This window comes from Leptonotus elevatus, chromosome 18 (genome assembly GCF_054856555.1).
Source record: "Leptonotus elevatus isolate MCC_2025b chromosome 18, RoL_Lele_1.0, whole genome shotgun sequence".
NCBI lineage: Eukaryota > Metazoa > Chordata > Actinopteri > Syngnathiformes > Syngnathidae > Leptonotus > Leptonotus elevatus.
In genome coordinates this window covers 13916727-13936362 of record NC_141256.1, presented here as the reverse complement: position 1 = coordinate 13936362, position 19636 = coordinate 13916727, and the positions used below count along the sequence as shown (strand labels likewise).

The following is a 19636-nucleotide window of genomic DNA, read 5'->3' as shown; positions in this document are numbered from 1 at the left end:
TATAACCTTGCTTAATTTTTAGTTAGCCCCTTTGTTAACAAACAGTGCAGAATGGCTTGCTTGTAGACCCTTTTTAGAAATAGGCACATATCAAAATATAGATTTGGCTGTGTAATTTCACTCTTAAAATACTACAATGTCAGTCCGGAGACTCAACTTACAAGCCATTCAAAAGTCAAATGTCCTGTTTAGGATCATATATTGCTCTTCCTACCTCACCCGGAGGCGGCAATGGCACACCCTGACCGCTCGCGTCGCTGTTTTTAATCTCGTCAGCGGAAGGAAGCAAGGTCAGAAATCCAACATGGCGGCCCGCAGTCTGCTGCGGTCCGTCTGGAGCTCATTTAAGGCATTTAACTGTGGCATTAGCGGACATTTAAATGCGCTGCAAAGGATACAAGTGCCACAATTGTCGCATTCGGTTTGTCAGCGGAGAGGAATCCGGCAAGGTGAGGCGGTTTAACGCAGTTTTAAGAATGCTGTGTGTGAGCTAGTACGCTGGATAACATGGACATGAATTTCAACAAGATGCGTCATTGTTGCTTTTTCAATTATCTAAATATTAAGGTGCCACAATGAAATGTTTCCCTCTGTTTATTTCTGCAGTTGTGGAAAAGCGTGAGGGCAAAATTGTGACCGTAAGTACAAATATCCAACTATTAATGACTTTATTGTTATATGTTATGTTCTTGACATGCAGTATGCTTTTTACCAATTTATTCAACTTTAAAAAATGTTGCTATTCATGTAGATGTGATGTCCTAAATGTATATTTTGTTATAGAACTGTGAGAGTGAGAAATGTATTTTACTTGCATTTGAACATACTGAACTTTGCCAGCTAATTGTTGCTAATTGTCACTTTGTGATTATTTGCATTCATTTTAGTGGAGCACCATTAAATGTGTTAAAAACTCAAAACTAAGTTGGATGAGCTATAAATGTTAGCAAATGATTTAAATCGGATATATGCATTAAATGAAACCACGCACATAGATATACCTTTTAGTGAAGGACAATCAACTGAGACAAATTGAATATGTTAACAGTTGCAAATGTATCAAATTAATTAAAAAAACAAATGTCTGTCAGATTGAAGGGAAAATATTGGACACTGCAGTTGCACCTGAACCTCCAAACCCCACCGCCAAGTGTCCTATCTATAGATGGAACCTGCAGAATAAATACAACTACACGGTAAATTAAATTTACATCCTGTGATTAGTAATAACTAGGTCACCTCTAAAAGCATTATTTATTTATTTATTTATTTTCTGTCTCTCACCTATACCTTGACAGGACGTGTTGCTGCTCAGTCAGTTCATCAGGTCAGATGGAGGGATCCTGCCCAAAACAATCACCGGCCTTTGTCCAGAGGAGCATTACAAGATTGCCGTGTGTGTGCAGATGGCTCACAGAGCAGGTGTATATTGATTACTCCCTCACTTCAATTATGTTTTATACTTATGGCCTGGAAGTGTTTTTCATACAAATATTTACGCAGGAACTCCTGTAGATAGACACACAGGTGGGGTTCCATATAGCTCTTTACTAGGTCCACAGATGTTTTCATTATAGTCTGCATTGTCATTATTTCTTATTGTCCCAGAAAACTGGTGGCACTTAACAAAGCTCACTACTCAGTCCACAGATTACGGCGGACAAGAATGTTCTCATTCAGTTACTGTAATTACAGTGACATGACTCCTGTAAACAATACTTGTTTTTTCTCCTCCAAGGTTTGCTTCCCAACCATAGACCAAAACTTCCAGAGGGCCACGTCCCAAAGCCCAAACCACAATTCAACAGGTGACACCAACTCAAGCATTTTGTTTCATATGCACTTAAGACTAAAGTCTTGGTCTGTCTGCAGATACCTGACCCGCTGGTCTATCAAATCCGTCAAGCCCATCTACAAACGCGGGCTAAAGTGGTGCAAGAAACGCATGCCTGTCGGAAGCCTTTTGCTCAAGGACAACGTGCGGTACGGCCCCAAGCCCCTTTACATGAAACACTGAAGGCTGCAGCTGATGGAACTGCAGATTTAAATCGGGGTGAGGAACCTGTTAGACTATTTGATTCAACTTGCCATGCAATTTTTAAAACAAAACCCACAAATATTTAAGTGCATGGGCTCATCAACATTTTTTTGCATCATATTTTTCTAAAATTAGGCAAATGGCTACAAAAACGGTTTATATTACTTTTTTTTATGAATGTGTCATCTTCCCATCTATGTGGTTGGTCCCCCCCCCCCCCCCCCCCAAAAAAGCCCATACAGTTGTATAATGGAGACTAAAGTACCGTCAGTGGGCAAATAAAATCTGCTTTGTTGACCTCATTTTGTATACATTGTTTTTATAACCATTCAGATTGAATGAAACTATAAGACAAACACATTTAGTCATACAATACACCACATGCGTCTTTTAAAGCATAAAAGGCAGGTCTAAATTCTTGGTCCCGTAGCCGATGTAGATGAATCCGTGCAGTGGCGTCATGGGCACGTGATAGAAAGTCAGGCCCAACCACAGCAGGCTGCGAATCACGCACACTTTGTTGGCACTCTCAAACTGAAGACTCCACGATCCTTCACGCGCGATTGGAACAAATTAATTCACATCACATTATTACACTGTACTTCCTCACCTTTTGGAATGTCCTCACTCAGCGGATCCAGAAAGTCCAAAGCGGGGTTCAAGTCAGCCATCTCCAACAGAGATTTTTTCTTCAAGTTATTGGGCTGAGCAAAGTGAAGAAAATGTTCAAGTTTCCCCGCCTGAGTGTAAGAGAGACCTAAGGGACAGACGTCGCTTTCAATTTTCCTGCCCAGCAACTGTTGCGCGCCCACAAGAAAGCAATTGGACGCCACGCTTACCGCCAAAGCTGCGATTAATCTGGACGACGCCGTGCGTGCTGCTGATGAAGGCGCCCCGTGGCACTACGGAAGCTTCCTCGTTGATGTGGTGAACTGTCACAGCCAGCCGCGTCTCCTCCGTCACTTTGGTCTGAATGCAAACAAAATGAAGTGCAACTGGATTCATTTCTGGAGTGCACCAATTGGCTGCAACCAGATTTTGTTCTTGTGTAGCCATTTTTGTTGTTTATTTACTTCCTGCTGTAGCACCCATCCTCTGTTTCAATTGAGTTCCGGTACAAAATTGCTTGATCAATTTGGGAATTCATTCGTCAAAAATGTATATTTATTTATTTGTTTTGGCTCTGTTTTTTAAATACAATATTTTAACATGGGTGCTATTTTGACTTTCTGTTTGCAAATTCCTCATCAAAATTTGATCATTCAGAATGGTACACACTGTTGACTCCTCCGCTGAAGGATCAGGTCGTTCTGCTTGTCTGGACTCGTACACAAATGATGGGTCGCCTTCGAATCGGCCCTTTGCTGTTTTGTACACGTCTTCGATCATTTCTGTTGTGGTCGAGGGGATCAGGAACCAGTCGATACAGTTGAAGCTGGAGGCCCGAGCCACAATGAATTAGGCAAACGTGCGGTTTCAATGACATTTAATTGGCGTGTTACCTGTAGAAATGCTGCGTGTCCTTCAGCTCGTCATCCCTTCTCCCCTGAGCGATGAAATAATGCTCCTTTAAACCGAGTATCTTTCCCCAAAACAACACTCGATTGAACTTGTAGTTTTTCTTCAAGATAATCAGTGACGTTTGTAGAGCTGCCCTTTGCTCCGTGTTCAAAATGCACCCGCTACCCGCCACCAGCTCCAACGAGTAGGACAACGAATTCGCGTCCATTATGTTGTTTTTGTTGTTGTTTACAATGGCTGTCGGGACCGTTGTTAGCCCGCTAGCTCACGCCAGACAACGCTAACGAGCAGGAGGTTTGGTTGTTAAAATGTCAATAAACCCACTCGTCACAAATCATTAGCTAATGGTTCGTCTTTGGCGTCGTTCTCGTCAGATTTCTATGGACTAGTAATGGTTTTACCGTCACTTTCAGGCGAGCCGGCTTGAGCGTTACTTCCTGGTTACCATGGCAACGTGGAACCAAACCATTTGATTGGTACGCGCGTAGCTAGGTGACATCAAGTAAAATACGAATATTTAAATATGTCGGCGCCGTCCACAAGAAACAAACTACATGTTGAATGTATTAAACTGCAACTATGGAGAATACAAACACTTTTGTTGCCGTAAACCGGCGCGTGGTTCCTAAACGTGCCCACCACACACGTCATGTTGCGTTGAATCACGTGACAGTCCACGTGACTCTGGTTGCTAACAGCAAGTCATTTGATTGGCGGGCGAGTAATTTCCGACACGTCATTTCCGAGCGTACGAATCTTATTAAAAATGGCGGTGATTTAAATGTGACAGACAAATTAAATATCAAGGTACAAAACTACAACCAAGGAGCCACAAACTCAAGTGTCGCGGTAAACTGGTGTGTTTTCAGCTGTAAACATTCTCACGTGTAGCATTTGCTTTCATACAGCTAATAAATATTGCCTGTTAGTGTTCTCTTCTCAACCCAACAAAAACAAAATAAACTTAACAGTTTGTTGGGTGGCATGGTATGTTTTAAATCCACAGACACACAGCGACAGTGCTTATCTGAAGAAAACTGGATCAAAATAGTTATGTGATTCGATATGTGTAAGTATATAAATGTGATTTTTTTTTTTACTTCTTTTATTGAAGGTTTCTGAAAGGCAACCAGGTGCAGACAGTGCATTACTACAGTACTGAACAGTACATGGTAAGTGCAACACTACTGTAGTCTATTGGAATTATTTAATTCAGAGAGTATTATTTTATGTCATTAAACCCCATGTTACATTTGGGGAAATCTGGAACTGATTCATGGTATTCGCATTCATTCATTTATTTCAGTCAAGAAAAATAGTTTAAGTTTAAGTGTGGTCATGGAAGGAATTCAGTTCCTATTTTAAGTCTCTGCTTTAGCTCAAGAACAGCATTTCCACTATTCCCCTTCTCAAAATTTGAAAATATCCATTCATTCCCATGCTTTCCTCTTCCCAAGCCTTGGCTTCAATTGTCCAAACAAAAGGGCCTCAGTTTGGAGTCACATGCTCCATTAGCAGTGGTGGCTTCAGCTGCCTGCCAAGCTAATGTCGCCTACTCATGGAGGGTGAAAAAAAAAGGAAACGCGAGTGGGGTGACATCTTTGGAAAAGTGGGGAGCATGCAAGGACAGCCCACACATTCACAGTCTTTGCTCAGGGTAGCAGACACTATGGATTGTCTTAAGCATGAATATAAATCGTATCAACACGTAGAAACATTGCACCTTAATGGCCATTTGGAGAAGGATGTAATTCATACAAAATAATGTTCTGTCAGCCATGCATGTCTACTTCCTGCCCATAACTACTGTACAGCATTTACTGTTTCATGCAATATCGACATTTAAAAAGGCCTTAATCTGCTGATTAATTGGTCGGGCCTGGCATTATTTAAGGTTTATCATGAAATTTGACCCAAAAGCCAATATTCTAAATAAATAAAATCATTTTATTTTAAGGCTACTTGGTCCAGTCCCACTTGGTAGAGGATAGGAAGAAAACTTGGAAGCAGTCACAGTCCCCGCTCGTTCTGGGAAACCCACCGCCCCGGGCGACCGGCGTTGCCACGACACTAATCCCGCCACACAAAAGGCAAAAGCGCGTCACTTAGCATGTCACTGCCAGACGCTTTGGTTGGCTCGGGGGTCACATCCATCGATCTCGGCGCTGACACGTGGGCGAAACCTGCGCACTAAACTGTCTTTAATTCCCATTTGATGGACTTGAGAGACGAATAAAACACCGCGGCTCTTGCTGCACCTCAATGGCCTGGGAGTGCTGGATAAAGTGAATACTGAAAGAGAGGCATCGAGTCGACTAAATAATGGTGTCTGTGTCGCACAAAAGCGCAGACAACAACAATGGCAAGAATGTATTGAGAGGGAACTTGACGAGCCGGGTTGCACACCTACACACAACTCAATCTAGAGTTTTTTTTTGTTTAGTTTAGTTTTTTAACTAGCTGAACTTGAGTGCTTAACAAACCACCTCCAGCAGTCCTTCCAGCACCAGCCAAATTTCTTGATGTGTTCTGCAATTGAATTAGGCTGAGGTTTTCGCACGCTCATCAAGTCCAGCAGAGCCACGTGTGGGTCAAGCTGTGCACCACTAACATGGTGGTGTGTTTAGGGCAGTTTGCTTCTGGAAAGCGACACTAAGCTTGCCTCCATGTCATCCAAATGTAAATTTCAAAACATACAGTTAAGCTCAAGTATATGGATGGGGTGGGTTTAGAGGTGTCAAAATTAGTGTGTTAATTTAAAGTTTCTTTAATGCCAATAATGCGCGATTAATGACCGCCCCTTACTTGGAAAGTCTGTACTGGGGAATTCCAGCCGCAACGCAGCAGCCATGTCCACGTCAACATTTTGCAGTAATACGTTTAATAATAGTGCATATATTTGTGGAGACTGGGGTCAAGTTGTATTTTACAATTTTAAAAAATTTGCAGAATTTCACAAGTTACTTCATATTAAAGATTAATAGTTCTTAATATGAAAAGAAAATGCACTGAGCTGTCACCGTTTTACAAATGCAATTATGCCATCTAGTGGCCGAAAAATGACCAACACAAATCAATATCACACTTTTTCATCTTTTTAATTTTAACTCAATTTTATGAACTATTATGAAATTACTGCACCAATGGCTAAAAGATGCACCCATATTTCTATTAATTTAACTTTTTTCTCCCCACTTGTATGTTAACAGTATGCAAACTCGGAAACAAATATTTTATTGTACATTTAGAACAGATATAACATTTGCAATTAATCATGAGTTAACTATTGAAGTCATGCGATTAATTACAATTAAACATTTTAATTGCCTGACACCCTTAGTTTTGAGTGTTTTGACTTTATACACAACCACCATAGATTTGAAATAAAGCAATAATGAGATGTTCAATTTAGGAATGACAACCATTTTATACCAGAGTACCTTCATTTTCAGGGGCTTCGTGAAGGTATTTGGATATTCTGCTTGATCTCAAGCCAATAGAGTGCCTTTCACTTACTGGAGACAAAACTTGCTCTCCTTTCCCAACAGCTGTAAATCTACAATTCTTCTTCTCAGATCTTCACCAAGTTTTTCCCATTGTTCTAGTATTAGCTCATCTGTCAAACAAGTCTTTTAGAAAACTGCAGCCGTTGTCAATCATGTTGACTAATGGGCAGTACTGTATATATGGCTTGGCGTTGTTAAGTAAACATTCCAAAACCTCCAGTAGCACTTTTTAAAACATTTAGAGGAATGTATGAAAGTGGGGTACGGTAGAGTTCTGTTTCTATGCTGGCAACAAAATCCTCATTTTTATGTATTGTAGGTCAGAACGCACTGTAGTTAAATATTGAGACACTTCAAGGCTTCTATATAAAACAATCAAATGAAAACAGTAAGTACCGCAGTAACTGAGCATAGATGGTTTTTGTCGCGTTATGACGTATTCTCATGCCACCCAAAACTTCGTATGTCAGGACCATCATAAGCCAAGGAAACCCTCTAAACCAAGATATATACACATCAATCAAATACAGTGGTGCCTTGAGATAAGAGTTTAATTTAATCAAGAAAAATAGGTCTAGTAAATAAATAGTAGTAATTATAAAAGCAGAGTAATAGAAAAAAAATAGATATTTTTAAATTAAATTCATTGTATTGCCCGTTGTGCCCGTCTTGGCCACCGGGAGGCAGTATAATACTCTACAGTCATGCAGACTCAAATGAAGACGAATGCTCACAAGTCAAAGCAACTACAACAAAAAGTCTAAATGGCAACTAGTACCTGTGTAATCCGGGTCACTCGGAGTCATATCTCAAGGCGTCACTATAGTTTTTCCGGACCCAATGTATGTAGATGACCCAAGTTATGTTTACATTTGTCAGTGTTGTCATTGTAGTACACGGATCCGTAGTAGTAGCCTTGGGGAGAGAGAAAAAACAAAACAGTCTTTTCATGTCGCCTACTAACCTACATATGTATATTGCTAGGGCAGCACTTCACCGCTCAAGCATAACAAGCGCGTTAATCAAGCGCAGCCGAAAGTCTTTACATGACAACAGACTAGCGGAGGCCTCAGTCTGCCCGGGTGGGAAGCGTGTGATGAAAAAGAGAGGGTGAAAGGGGGGTAAAAAAATAAATAAAAAATGGCAGCAGCACAAGTGGGGCCGATAGTGGTGAGAGATCAGGTGAGGGGGCGGAGCTACAGGCACCATTGTCCAGTACCAAGTCAGTCAAGTTTGTGCATTGGAAGAACTTATGTTGCAGATCAACAGCGCCCCCTTAAGACACACCGTGCTCATTACTTCATGGGTTTGTATAAGCTAATACAAAGGCTTTGTTATTCAACAGTTTCAAATCAAGACAGTTTTTGTCAATGTTTTTTCTTAAAGACTTACCAAAAACTTTAAACAAATGTTGAAGTGAAAAAAGGTATTTTTTTGTTCTTTAAAAATACATTTTAAAAATGAACATTACAATTTGTTAAAAATTACAATGACTGTCAACTTGTGAAAATGTCATTTCCTGTACAAAAGTGTAAAAACATTTTGTTTAAAAAAAAAAAGGACCCCAAAAATGATAAAGATGTTGACTTGAGAACAGAGAATTTAACAAAAAAATGAAAATTTTGTGAAAGTACAAAAATTTTAGTTTTAGTAATGTGCAAAACGTGTTGTAAGTTGTGAAAAGGATTTAATGTGTTACAAAATGTTTTACAGATTGTTAAAAAAAACTAACAAAAAACGGAAACACTTTTTTGGGTTAAAAATTAATGTTACAATATTTTAATGCAACAAAATTTTGTTGTATATGTTAAACTGTGAAAAGCGAATTTTGTTTTGAAAAAAGAAAATGTCAACAAAATTATCCAATTGTCTACTAGTAACCCCAGCGTGTACATAAATAACAGGTGACATAGAAAGTGTATTAAACCGAAACATGGAATGCTGCCTCGGCAGGGGTCTGTTTGAATCATAAAAACGCTCACTTACATCTTTGGCATCAGTAATGCTTATTTTGTTCTCATGCAACATTAGTTTCATCATTTCTCAAGACATTGATTCAGCTGTTTTTTTTTTCTCAAACAAAGCTGTGCAGAATATTTTTGGGCGACTAATCAGAGGCCCAGAAGTGTGCTTTCTTGTAAACATGGCACTCTAATGTCAAACAAGTGGCATCCTTTCCCATGCATTCATCTTTGACACAATGTCTTCATACTTCTGTTTCCTTTGGTGGCTGGGTTAATTCTCAACTGCGAAGAATGCCAAGCAAGATGTTAAATTAGGGGTCTTTTTTTTGTGACGCTGCCCTCTACAGGACTGGGGCTGCGTGCCGGGCTACCCTCTGTGGAGCCGTACGACTGCTGGGCCTGAGCTGCCTTCGGAGCCTCCGCTGACGATTTAGGATTCAGCACTCTGGGTAGGTAAACCTGTAAAAACAAAAACAAATATGTTTAAAATATGAATTAGTGAAACTATATGGTAGCTCTATTATGGCATTTACCACGGTGTTTTCTTCCACCCCCTCAGGCGTGTCCTCGTCTTCCTCCCTCACCTGTAGGAGAACATAAGATGTCACCAGATGAAAAAATGTGTAAGTCGACACACACGACATGTGGCTCACCGCGTAATTGTGGGGACTGAGGTACTTGAAATGGCCAAAACAGGTGTAGCTGAGGCAGATGAGGATGGTGATGACAAGCACCACCAAGGTAAACAGAGAAGTGGGTGCCCAAAAACCTGGAATGTAAAAGAACTTACTAATATTTTGCCACTGGCTAAAAATGTTTCAGAAGATGGCAAAGTTGAGTTGCATATTACGGACCTGTCCTGAGGACAGAAAAGAAATAAAGCCATATTAGGCAGATGATAGGCGCGGCCAGAGCTTGATTGACAGCCTTCAGGTGGACTTGGCGGTCCAGACGTGTCGGCAAGTAGGCGAAGTACAAGTTGTGCTTGTCTACCAGGTGCTTCAGCGTCATGTAGAGGAGACCTGGTGGGGGACACGCTGCCATTAGGAACATTTTAAAGGGTGTCTGGTCTGTGACATTTTGAGGTTGAGAACTGCGCATGGAACGAAACAGGAAGGCAAGCTAAGTTAATGTCGTACTTCCCATATTGCATTGAATTGTTTCATATTTATGGACTTCATACAAATATGATCCAGCCCACAGATTTTTAAATAACTTACATAAATGCGACAATTACTTGCCGTTTCCGTAAAAAACTGGTGGCATTCCACAAGGTTTGCTGCTAAGTCCACTGATCTTTTATAAATGTGACTTTACTACTGCATGAGTGTAGTGATCTAAATTCATGTAAACATTGTGGTTACGTCGCTGCTGTAGGAACGGAACTCCTCTGAGCTGAGGATCCCAGGTATACAGAATATTCTCTATTGTGCTGTAGTACTCACCAAAAGGCACAATAATGGGACAAATGACGCTGTAAGCCATGATGACAGTAAACACGCACAGGATCCAGCCATACATGGCGCCATATTCAAACTCATAGGCTTGGTTCTGGCAATAGAAATAAAAGAAGGTAATTTAATAAAACAGAAAAATAAAACTTGCCACAGTATTATCTTGAATATGTTTAGTCTGGCCTTCTAAACAACACATTAAAAGTGTGTATAGTTGAGTGATAGGAGCAATTATTGATATAAAACATTGCTTAAAAATAAACCAAAACAAACCTTATCAGTTTTGCTTCCCGTAAAAATGAGTCAGTCTGGTCAGAAATGTGGATACATTTCGATGACAAATCATCTAAAAGCTCTTTCATTGCAATAAAGTAGCTGTAACCGTTTATGTTATGCAGAGACTATTGATATTCTGAAGAAGAGGCTCAAGACACACTTTTTTAGTTTGGCATTTCAATGATCTCTTAACCCCTTTTATTTCTTTACTTAGTTCCCAGTTCTTTTTATCATATTGTCTTTTAGCTTTGTTTTTGCCCTTTATTCTGTTTTCTTTTAGCCTTTAAAAAATTTTCGGGGGGGGGGGGGGGTATGTTTTTTATTTTTATTGTATTATGGATGTTTTAATACTTTAGCACCTTGAGTTGCATTTTAGATGAAAGGTGCTATATAAATAAAGTTTGGCTGAGTTTGATATGTTTGTTGCCGTGCCCGTCACAAACCTGTTTGACGTATTTCCGTTCAGCGGCCGAGCGGGCAAACACCAGGCGGATGGTGTAAAGGAGCAGACCAGGCAGCCGCATCAGATCCATGGCCGAGCCCACCAAAGCCGCCGCAATTACGTAGTTGACAAAAAAGGCCCCTTGGTCAGGTAAGAACACACATCTAGTATAAACAGGGTAAAATAAAAGAGGTAATATGTTAATTGTGGCTCTTTATATAGCAGAATATGGTGATAATGTGCAGAACATTTAACGTCGTAAGCAAAACGGACATTTGTGCAACCGCGAAAGGAACTTACTCAAACCTCAGCTTCCCATCTGTTAGAAATTCTTTGTCAAACAGCCAGCGGAAAAACAAGGCCAGACTACAAGGAGAGAAACAAAACCTAAATACAAACTGCTAAGGGCAAATTACCCAAGAAATGAAAGATTCTTAAATGTACAAATATGAAGTTTTTAGTTATTTGTTGACGGTGTAGATCAAGAATACGAAAATGACCTGGTGAGTCCTAGCGAAGGAAGGATGAGCACCATGAAGAGCAGGAAAAAGTAAAGCTTGTGCATCATGCTCAGCTGCTCGCTGGACCTGAAAACGCACACGGGGCACAATTCAATCCAAAGCGCAACCTGGCCCCGCCCACCAACCTGAATGCGTCACACCTGCTCCAGTGGGCCTCCCCCAGCGTGGAGTAGTAGACGATGGTGGGCAGCAGGGCGGAGAAGCACCACAGAAGGAACGTGGGGAAGAATTGGCTGATGATGGGACTCTGGGGGACGGGGGACGGGAGGAAGGTCAGATTTGTAGCCTAAAAAGGTCCAAATGTCTCAAGCGCGTACTAGTGTTAATTTTATCAGACATTTGTAAATGTAGTCTCAGTTTTAGTACAGTTTCAATCATGCCTGTTAGTTTTTATCATAGTTAGCACATTTGTAGTTTTTTGTGTGGCAGTGTTCCTACCATCCTCCTCAAAATTGCTTATTGCCAGTAAAAATGATACAGACCCCCTCCGGCCATGGCAAAGGTACCATTCAACTAATTTTAAGTCTTCATCAGAAGAGTTATGAAAATATTTTATTAAGGTTGGAAAGTTTCTTAGTGCTACTTTAACAAAATGAAAACTAGCGCGTACGTTCAGATAGTAGAGGGGCTTGGTGACATTGAACTTGTCTATGGTGTTGATGATGATGGTGGGCGTAGTGAGGAAGGTGAGCAGGAAGAAAAGCAGGAAGTTGAGCATCATGTAGCGCATGAACCAGGAGAATCCCTGCACTGACAGATGTTCCCTGGACAGGAAGAGGAAATTGATTCCGAGTATTTTTGTCAATTCCGTTCTTAAATGAAATCAAATCCACTCGAGTTGCCTTACCAATAAACGTTTTTCGGATGGGGTGCGAAGCTGACCCTCCACTTCCTCACTTTGATACTTGCACTCTTGCTCGAAGGTTGAGGCTGTCGGCCACAACAGCAACTCGTTCCGCCGCATTCGAGCGCGTTGAAGTCTTTCAGAATGCTAATGAGCGTGCAGGACGGGCATTAGTGACAGGAATGATGAACTTTTCAACAGTGGCAAGAATCCAGCTTTCCGGTTATGCTAGAAAAGAGTTGAGTCAATTTTGGCCCTTGGCCCAAACACATCACACTGAGTCTGTGACAGCAAACGCCGCTTAGCAGTGCTGACTGTGTTGGACTGGGTTCTAATATGGATTCCCGGCTGGCATGAAAGTGGCGGGTGGGGGAGATAAATGACTACTCACTACTTGGCCATGGCTTCCGTCTGGAGGGTGACAAAGGCGAGCCCCAGGGGGCGCTGTGGCACCACTTCCACCTGCTGCCTCACCTCCTCCAGCAGGTCTTTTTCTTTGGTGCTGTAGTACTCTATAGCGTCCACCTGAAGGAATGAGCATGCACAAGTGATTCGTACCTAGGATTAAAAGTGAAATCAGCTTGAAGCTTATTTCTGGGGCAAGACAAAAATTCCAAAACCAGATTTATTCCTCTCACAGCCTCAAAGGGGAAGTCGACCCCCCAATTTTTGGGGGACAATAATATGTTCTATGTAGCCCCACTGGTCTAAATATAGTATTCTGGTTAATATTGCGTTAGTCCAGCAGTTTTTTATCGATCTCAGGGGGAGGCCATTTTGCCACTTGCTGAAGACATCAATGTTGCTCAGGGCTCAGGTAACAACCAATCACAGCTCATCTATTTTCTGAAGCTGAGCTGTGATTGGTTGTTACCTGAGACCTCAGCAACATTGATGTCATCTTCAGTCAACAGCAAGTGGCAAAATGGCAACCCCCCTTGAGATGGATAAAAATGGCTGGATTTTGCTTCTGATTAAATCTAATATTAATCAGAATGTCATGTTTAGACTAGTGAGGTCACATAACATATATAAGAAATGTTTAAGGTTGACCTTTAAATTTGAATGTATGTATGAGGGCCAGTCAGCTAAGAAGAACAGTGTTTCCCACACCATGTTAATACTTGGGCGGGCCACCCAAGTAGATTTCAAGAAAATTTAATTAAAGTAATGTTGAATGTTTTCAGGAGTCCTTAAAAGAAAATTCAGCTCCCATATTTTTTTTCAAACTCAGCTTAAACATGAAGGACACCATAGGACACCTTTCATGACGACGTCAAACTGTCTGGTCCACACTTACCTTTTCACAGTTGGCGCAGCAACAGAGGTAACCGCACAGTCTGGGATATATTGTTTCCCGCTGGCCCGTCTTCTCCAAGACACGCTCGTAGTAACGCAGGTTTTTTCCGGCTCGAACCCTAGGGTGAAAAACAACTTGGTATATTTGTCACACCCGGCATTGAATTGAGCTGTTGTTGTTTTTTAACATTCCTGAACAAATGTTATCACAAATGTTTCAGGTAACATTTGTCAGGCATGTCAGAGCAATAAAGTTATTTTTTAGACAAAACCTTCATAATCTTACCTTTCCTTATCAAGGTGCATGAGCTTGGCCACATCATAGGCAATGTTAACCGCACACACTTGGCAGCTGGGATACGCCTCTCTGTACAAAAGCATACCAAACAATAAGGAACAGCGCAGAAAGCAAGCAAACTCCAATCAGTCCACTCACGTGAAATGCGTCTTTACGTCGTCCTCCGTCGCCGTTTTAGGGACAGAGGTCACAAACAAGGTGTTTCTGGCCTACGGACATGACGGGTTAGTGTCCAGCACGAGCACCTCTTAAGCGTCAAATTACGATTCGATTTCAGGCCGAAACTCACCGTATCTGGACCCATGCCTTTCATTTGCGATGTGTGGTGTCGTAGCAAAACAACAGTGAGGCCAAGATACAGGACGGCAAACACCGTGTGAAGCCACAACCAGTCGTTTCTGGAGAGAGAAAACAAAACAAAAAAAGCTCACCCGCTCAATCATGTTCAGTCAGTGTTTTATTATTATTTTTTATTTACCATTATTTAACCAGATAAAAATGTTTGAGAACTAACTCTCATTCACAAACATGACCTGTGATATGTGAAGTGTACATGAATCAGACCGCGCCATGGTCACACTAACCTAAGCCAACACAGTACTCAAGTTATAAATACAGTAAATATTTGTATGAAAAACGCACTCATCTCTGGATTCAGTATTAAGCCTTGTGAAACACCACCAGTTAACTCATGTTACAGCAAGTAATTAATAAAAAAATATAATAGTCATAATAATATATAAATAAATAATAATAGTAATACAAATAATAATAGAATAAAAAATATTTTAAAAAGAGTTTATTCTGCTTCCATGTTACTGTTTATTACCCCTTTTGAAGATTCCCAATGGTTGTCCTTCCAAAATTCTGCGGCTCATTGCCTGAAAAACAATTAGGATGTAAAAAAAGTGTGCTAAGAGAGAGTTATTGATTTTTTTTCTCTTTTCTCTCCACCTCATTCAGTTGTAATATTATTGACATTAAACTGGGAGCTGTTAAGATGATGTATGTTGCGTTTACATAATAAACTGACATCAATTTTAAAGTGGGCAAAAAGAAGAAGCCGCAGCAGCTTTTTCTTCCACGTTCACAAGAGGAAGTGAATCTGGTGCAGCCATTTTTATCTACGAAGAACAGGCTATATTTTGAAAGTGAAGCCGAGTGAAATGACGAGGCGCCAAAGCTCACCCAGCAGGTCACCCGTCAGGTTGACAGGCAGTATAATTGAGAGGGAGGTGACGGTAATAACCAGCAGCAGGATGACCAGATGACGCTGGAAGGACAGGTAGTGAACGGCGTCTCTGCCGCATCGGGCTTTTATTTTTTCATCGCTGAAAAAGACAAGCGGAGGCGTCGTTTAAAAGGGATCGGCACTTGAGCTCAAAGCAGACGGTGACAAATGACACTCACTCCATTCTGAGAATGAAAGGCAGCCAAGAACAGAAGCCCTAAAGGATGATGAGACATAAAATAAATGTTCAGATTGTGGCTATCATCATAAATAATTTGATTTGAACAAACCATTTCGTACTCCAGGTCATCACAATTGGACACAAAAGACGACGTGTGTTTGTATAGATGGCGTCCCGACCCGCTGACCCTAAAACACAAACTTCAGGTGTTAACAATGCAATTCTTTTAACAAAGTGTAAATGTGATTCATTTAATACCGCGACAAAAAAGACTGAACAGTTTGCAAGAGCAACAGTCAAGGGCCAAAATTGTACCTTGCTTCATAAGCCATTCCTAAAACTTTATTGACTTTATTACTTGCTTAAAAGTCAGAAACTATGCCATTTGGCATCTCTAAATCCAACCAAAAACTAGAGTACCTAATCCAAAACTAACCCTTCGTTGTCCGCAACCAGAGCCAGACGTCCATAGTCCCAGAACTTCCTCCGTATAATCGAGAAGAGGATCAGCAACACCTGTAGGACCAAAAAGATAACAGTCCATCCATTTTGCAGAACTTTATCGACAAACGGGGAGCTCGTACCAAAAAGAAGCTAAAGTTGAGAAGCAGCACAACAGGCACTCCCCCAAACTGGACTCCGTTCAGGACGGTATTCTCCGTGTTGTTGTAGCAGGTGTTATCTTTGGGGCCGCCAGAACCAATGGTGCCATTCGAGCCCACTAGGGACCACTGCGCCCACCAAGACGACATCACTGCAGGGGAGCTGGCAGTTTTTGCCTGCATGCAATGATATACGTGTGGAAATTTTGTCATTTTTTGTGTGTTTTGTACAAGCATAACAAACAAAGCATTTCAAGTTCAAATGACAATTTCCAATGTTTTCCTTCCTAATTCTGACCACGGGGCTTTGGTCACGCACCTTGATGCGTTTTGCGCCGCTCCACGCGTGTCCGACATGTGAAATAAATCAACAGTGCATGTGACCCTCACGTCGCAAGTCACGGGTTCTGCATTGCGCGGCTCGGTCTAACATCCGGAGTTCGTCTTCAAGTGGACGAGTTATACTCAAGAATCCAAATGACAGACGCATCCGCCATTTTTGCGTAACGTATTTCTTGGACTTTTCTTTCTTTCTTTCGCGCTACTGACACGCTGAATGAGGTTACGAAACACTAACTAAAAGCTGTGGTAGCTGGGGAAAAGTTTCGAAAGTCGATTAGAGAACCAGAAATTGTCGTACCTCACTGACGAGTCACCAGCGTCAACATCCGCCATCCACAAACTTGACCAGCTGGTTCGAAAGTGAGACGCACGACGTATTTGCTTACGTGGCGGAGAGAAGTGCAGCACGCCCTGCCTGCCTGTTGTTGTTGAACCGCAAAGTAAACTTAAAGCGGCGAGGACATAACTGTGAGCAAGTCTGTGCGCAGACGTCCTACTTCACGTTCCGCGCATGCGCACACTGTCGACAGCTGTCAGAGCAGGAATGTTATGTCATGTGACTTCGGAAAGCATATTCGAAACTATAATACTTCATATTTAAACGTATGAACATAGTTTTTTCCCCAGTAGAATAGTAAGCACGTGTCAAGTTAAATGCATATTTTTCAGCTAAATACTTATGTAAATATAAATATATAAATAGTACAGTTCCAGTGAAATAAAATGTTGATCATAATTGAATTGCAATGTGTGGTGACTTGGCTTATATTGCTTGTACAGTACAGGATAATGAATGATTCGCAGTGGGGTGTGTGGAAAAATCTCTTAAGTTTGAAATATTTTTTTTCTTTACGTGAGCAGGCCCAATGATTATTACTTTTTGCCTCTTCGTAATTGAATTACATTTGTGAGGAAAATATTATTTGACAGTGAAGGCCTAAAATAAATTCAAAACAGAACTAAAAATGTATGTAAATGTCACAAAACTTCTTGGTAATGGCAAAGAAGAGTGTGTTGATTACAACAGAACCATAAATTCCTGATTTATGTCTGAGCTAACCTATGCTAAGGCAGAGACTGCAGTTTGTTTGTTTAATCTTTGTAAAATGAGACATTGTAGCCAGACTCTGAAAAGTTGTTCAAATTGAACCATTAACATTTCACTTGCGTATTGTATTGCAGATCGACGTGCAAATTAAGTGACCGTGCTACGAGCCTTATTTTTAGCCATGTCGCTAGTCAAGTAGCCATTCAGTCAATGCGTCTGTCCTGGCTGCTCAGTACAATAATAATCAAAGAACAGAAGGTAACACTAAAGAACTGTTAGCTCAATTGTGGTAAACATTTATTTTCACAGACGCAAGTGTGACATGCTGTCGATCTTAAGAACACAATCTATTTCATGTGACCATTCTCATTCCACAACATCGAGCCTCACGAGAAACCAAAATAAAACGTTTGTGATTTTCCCTATCAGTAATTTGGAACCAATATTTGAGCAGGGATTTGCACGGCATCCGACATGGCGGTTGGTTCCACATGGGAGCCATTTGGGAGTTGTGTAGTGATTTGTGTGGGACGAAGCATCGCTAAGCAATGTCACGGGTGCAGATCAGATGGTCAAACTAATGAAGCCAATGCAATTAGTCATTCAATTTACTGTAACATCGTGCGGTTGTGCAGTCTTTCCCCCCTCTAGATTCCCATTATGTGATGTTTATAGGCTTCCATCCGGACTGTTCATTTCTGCCTGCTGTGTGTTTGTCCCGTGTCAATGTGTACTCACATTGATGTTCATGTTGTGACTGTGTCTACACTAGTATGTGTGCGTGTGAGTGTGTGAGTGTTCATGCCTTACTGTGGGACACGTTGATTAGCGCGCGGCGCGGCTCAGCTCCCAGCTGTCCTCCTGACCGACCGCTGATTGAAACCAATCAGGCTTGCGATGGCCCCATTGCAGTGACCCCTCACCCCGCCCGCCCCCGGCCTAATCACCTGCTGATTGGCCCACGCAGGCCCCCCCCCCCCCCTCCGTACCCCACCACCATCGCCCCCCTCCCCTTTGCACAGAAGGTTAATTTGACCAGCGGATGAAGCCTCCAGGAGGGAATAGGAACGTGTGCCGGGTGATATTGCGTGGATATAGCCCACCTGTCAATCATGGCCACTTAGGGGAGGGGGGGGGGGGTGGCAGGCAGGGAAAACGGTGACAAGTCAGGAAGGATGGAAGGAAGATTCCTGATGAAAGAGGAGATTTGGGTTTTATTAACTTAATACGCAGATTTATTTTGTATACCATATTCATATTTTGTGCATTATCACTATTTTAAATGTTAAACCTATTCAATATTTTCAATGGCAAATTCTTTAGTGTGTGTGTGTGTCAACACTAAGTTGGGCTGAGCCAAGACATGGGGCTCATCTCAAATCTTCTAATTGCAATATACCTAACTCCGCAAAACATTGAATGTGACCAAGAAGTTGTTCTCACGCCGCTATATTGAGGAGCGTCTTAATTGCCTTAAATCTGCATCGTTCAACAGGCTAGCTTCAATCAAGGAACCTCTGATGAAACTTTGGATATTTTTATGCGCATGCGCCTATGGTCACCTATAACCAGTGAGATGTTGTGCCACCCTACTGAAAAATGTACGACTACGCCCCTGCCTCTGCAGAAGTCTGCAAACAATTATTAATCGCCATCTTTGTTGTTTACATTCGCCTGGGAACACTTTTGAGGTTGCAGCTGGTACAATCCGAATGGGATAAACCTGATTTCTCGCTTTTCTAGACTGTGTATTCCGCGATGGTGACGTATGAACGTGAATGACACAGAATTACAAATTAACAAGTTAATACTGATTATTTTAGTTTAAATATATACTGTTCATATTTTACACAGTGTCTTTTCTATTTGGGACAGTGTTTCACTGGCACGTGGAGTACGTCTCGTTCTAACGTTAATAGTGGCTGTCATTTCGTCAGATGCATTTGGCCAGTAAAGAAAATAAAAACGTTGTCATTGTAATACAATACATTTATGCCAGTAAATACTGGTCAAACGCCTTTGCAGTTGTGAAGAGTAGAAATTATTTGCCTTTCATGTAATCCCACTTG

General features: G+C 41.4%; 3 protein-coding genes and 1 long non-coding RNA gene across 4 annotated transcripts; 2 read left to right on the top strand and 2 right to left on the bottom strand.

Moving 5' to 3' along the window:
* The first annotated feature begins 271 nt into the window (after window positions 1-271).
* On the top strand, window positions 272-2340 carry mrps18a (mitochondrial ribosomal protein S18A). Its single transcript, XM_086060834.1, has 6 exons — window positions 272-449; window positions 607-638; window positions 1092-1196; window positions 1299-1422; window positions 1739-1808; window positions 1873-2340. Exons 1-6 carry the CDS (start codon window positions 305-307, stop codon window positions 2015-2017), a joined length of 621 nt encoding a protein of 206 aa, XP_085916960.1. The 5' UTR covers window positions 272-304; the 3' UTR covers window positions 2018-2340.
* Window positions 2279-4229, bottom strand: rsph9 (radial spoke head component 9). The gene is made up of 5 exons (XM_086060833.1): window positions 3541-4229; window positions 3317-3473; window positions 2878-3007; window positions 2649-2795; window positions 2279-2589 (listed from the first exon to the last, which is right to left on the bottom strand). The coding sequence occupies exons 1-5, from the start codon at window positions 3765-3767 to the stop codon at window positions 2429-2431; spliced, it is 822 nt and encodes a 273-aa protein (XP_085916959.1). The 5' UTR covers window positions 3768-4229; the 3' UTR covers window positions 2279-2428.
* Window positions 4230-4320: 91 nt separating this feature from the next.
* Window positions 4321-11963, top strand: LOC147158741 (uncharacterized). Its single transcript, XR_015090760.1, has 5 exons — window positions 4321-4416; window positions 4674-4731; window positions 9377-9478; window positions 9589-9652; window positions 11226-11963. It is a non-coding gene; the product is annotated as an uncharacterized LOC147158741 (long non-coding RNA).
* Window positions 6924-17046, bottom strand: tmem63a (transmembrane protein 63A). The gene is given in 24 exon segments (XM_086060832.1): window positions 6924-9344; window positions 9347-9488; window positions 9563-9613; window positions 9683-9798; window positions 9884-10051; window positions 10475-10580; window positions 11203-11365; window positions 11502-11567; window positions 11702-11788; window positions 11863-11969; window positions 12333-12486; window positions 12570-12713; window positions 12958-13091; window positions 13867-13984; window positions 14152-14232; window positions 14302-14372; window positions 14453-14561; window positions 14993-15044; window positions 15352-15494; window positions 15574-15611; window positions 15685-15763; window positions 16012-16091; window positions 16160-16354; window positions 16818-17046. Coding segments are annotated over 23 exon segments (2421 nt in total). The 5' UTR covers window positions 16328-16354; window positions 16818-17046; the 3' UTR covers window positions 6924-9300.
* Between the last annotated feature and the right edge of the window lie 2590 nt (window positions 17047-19636).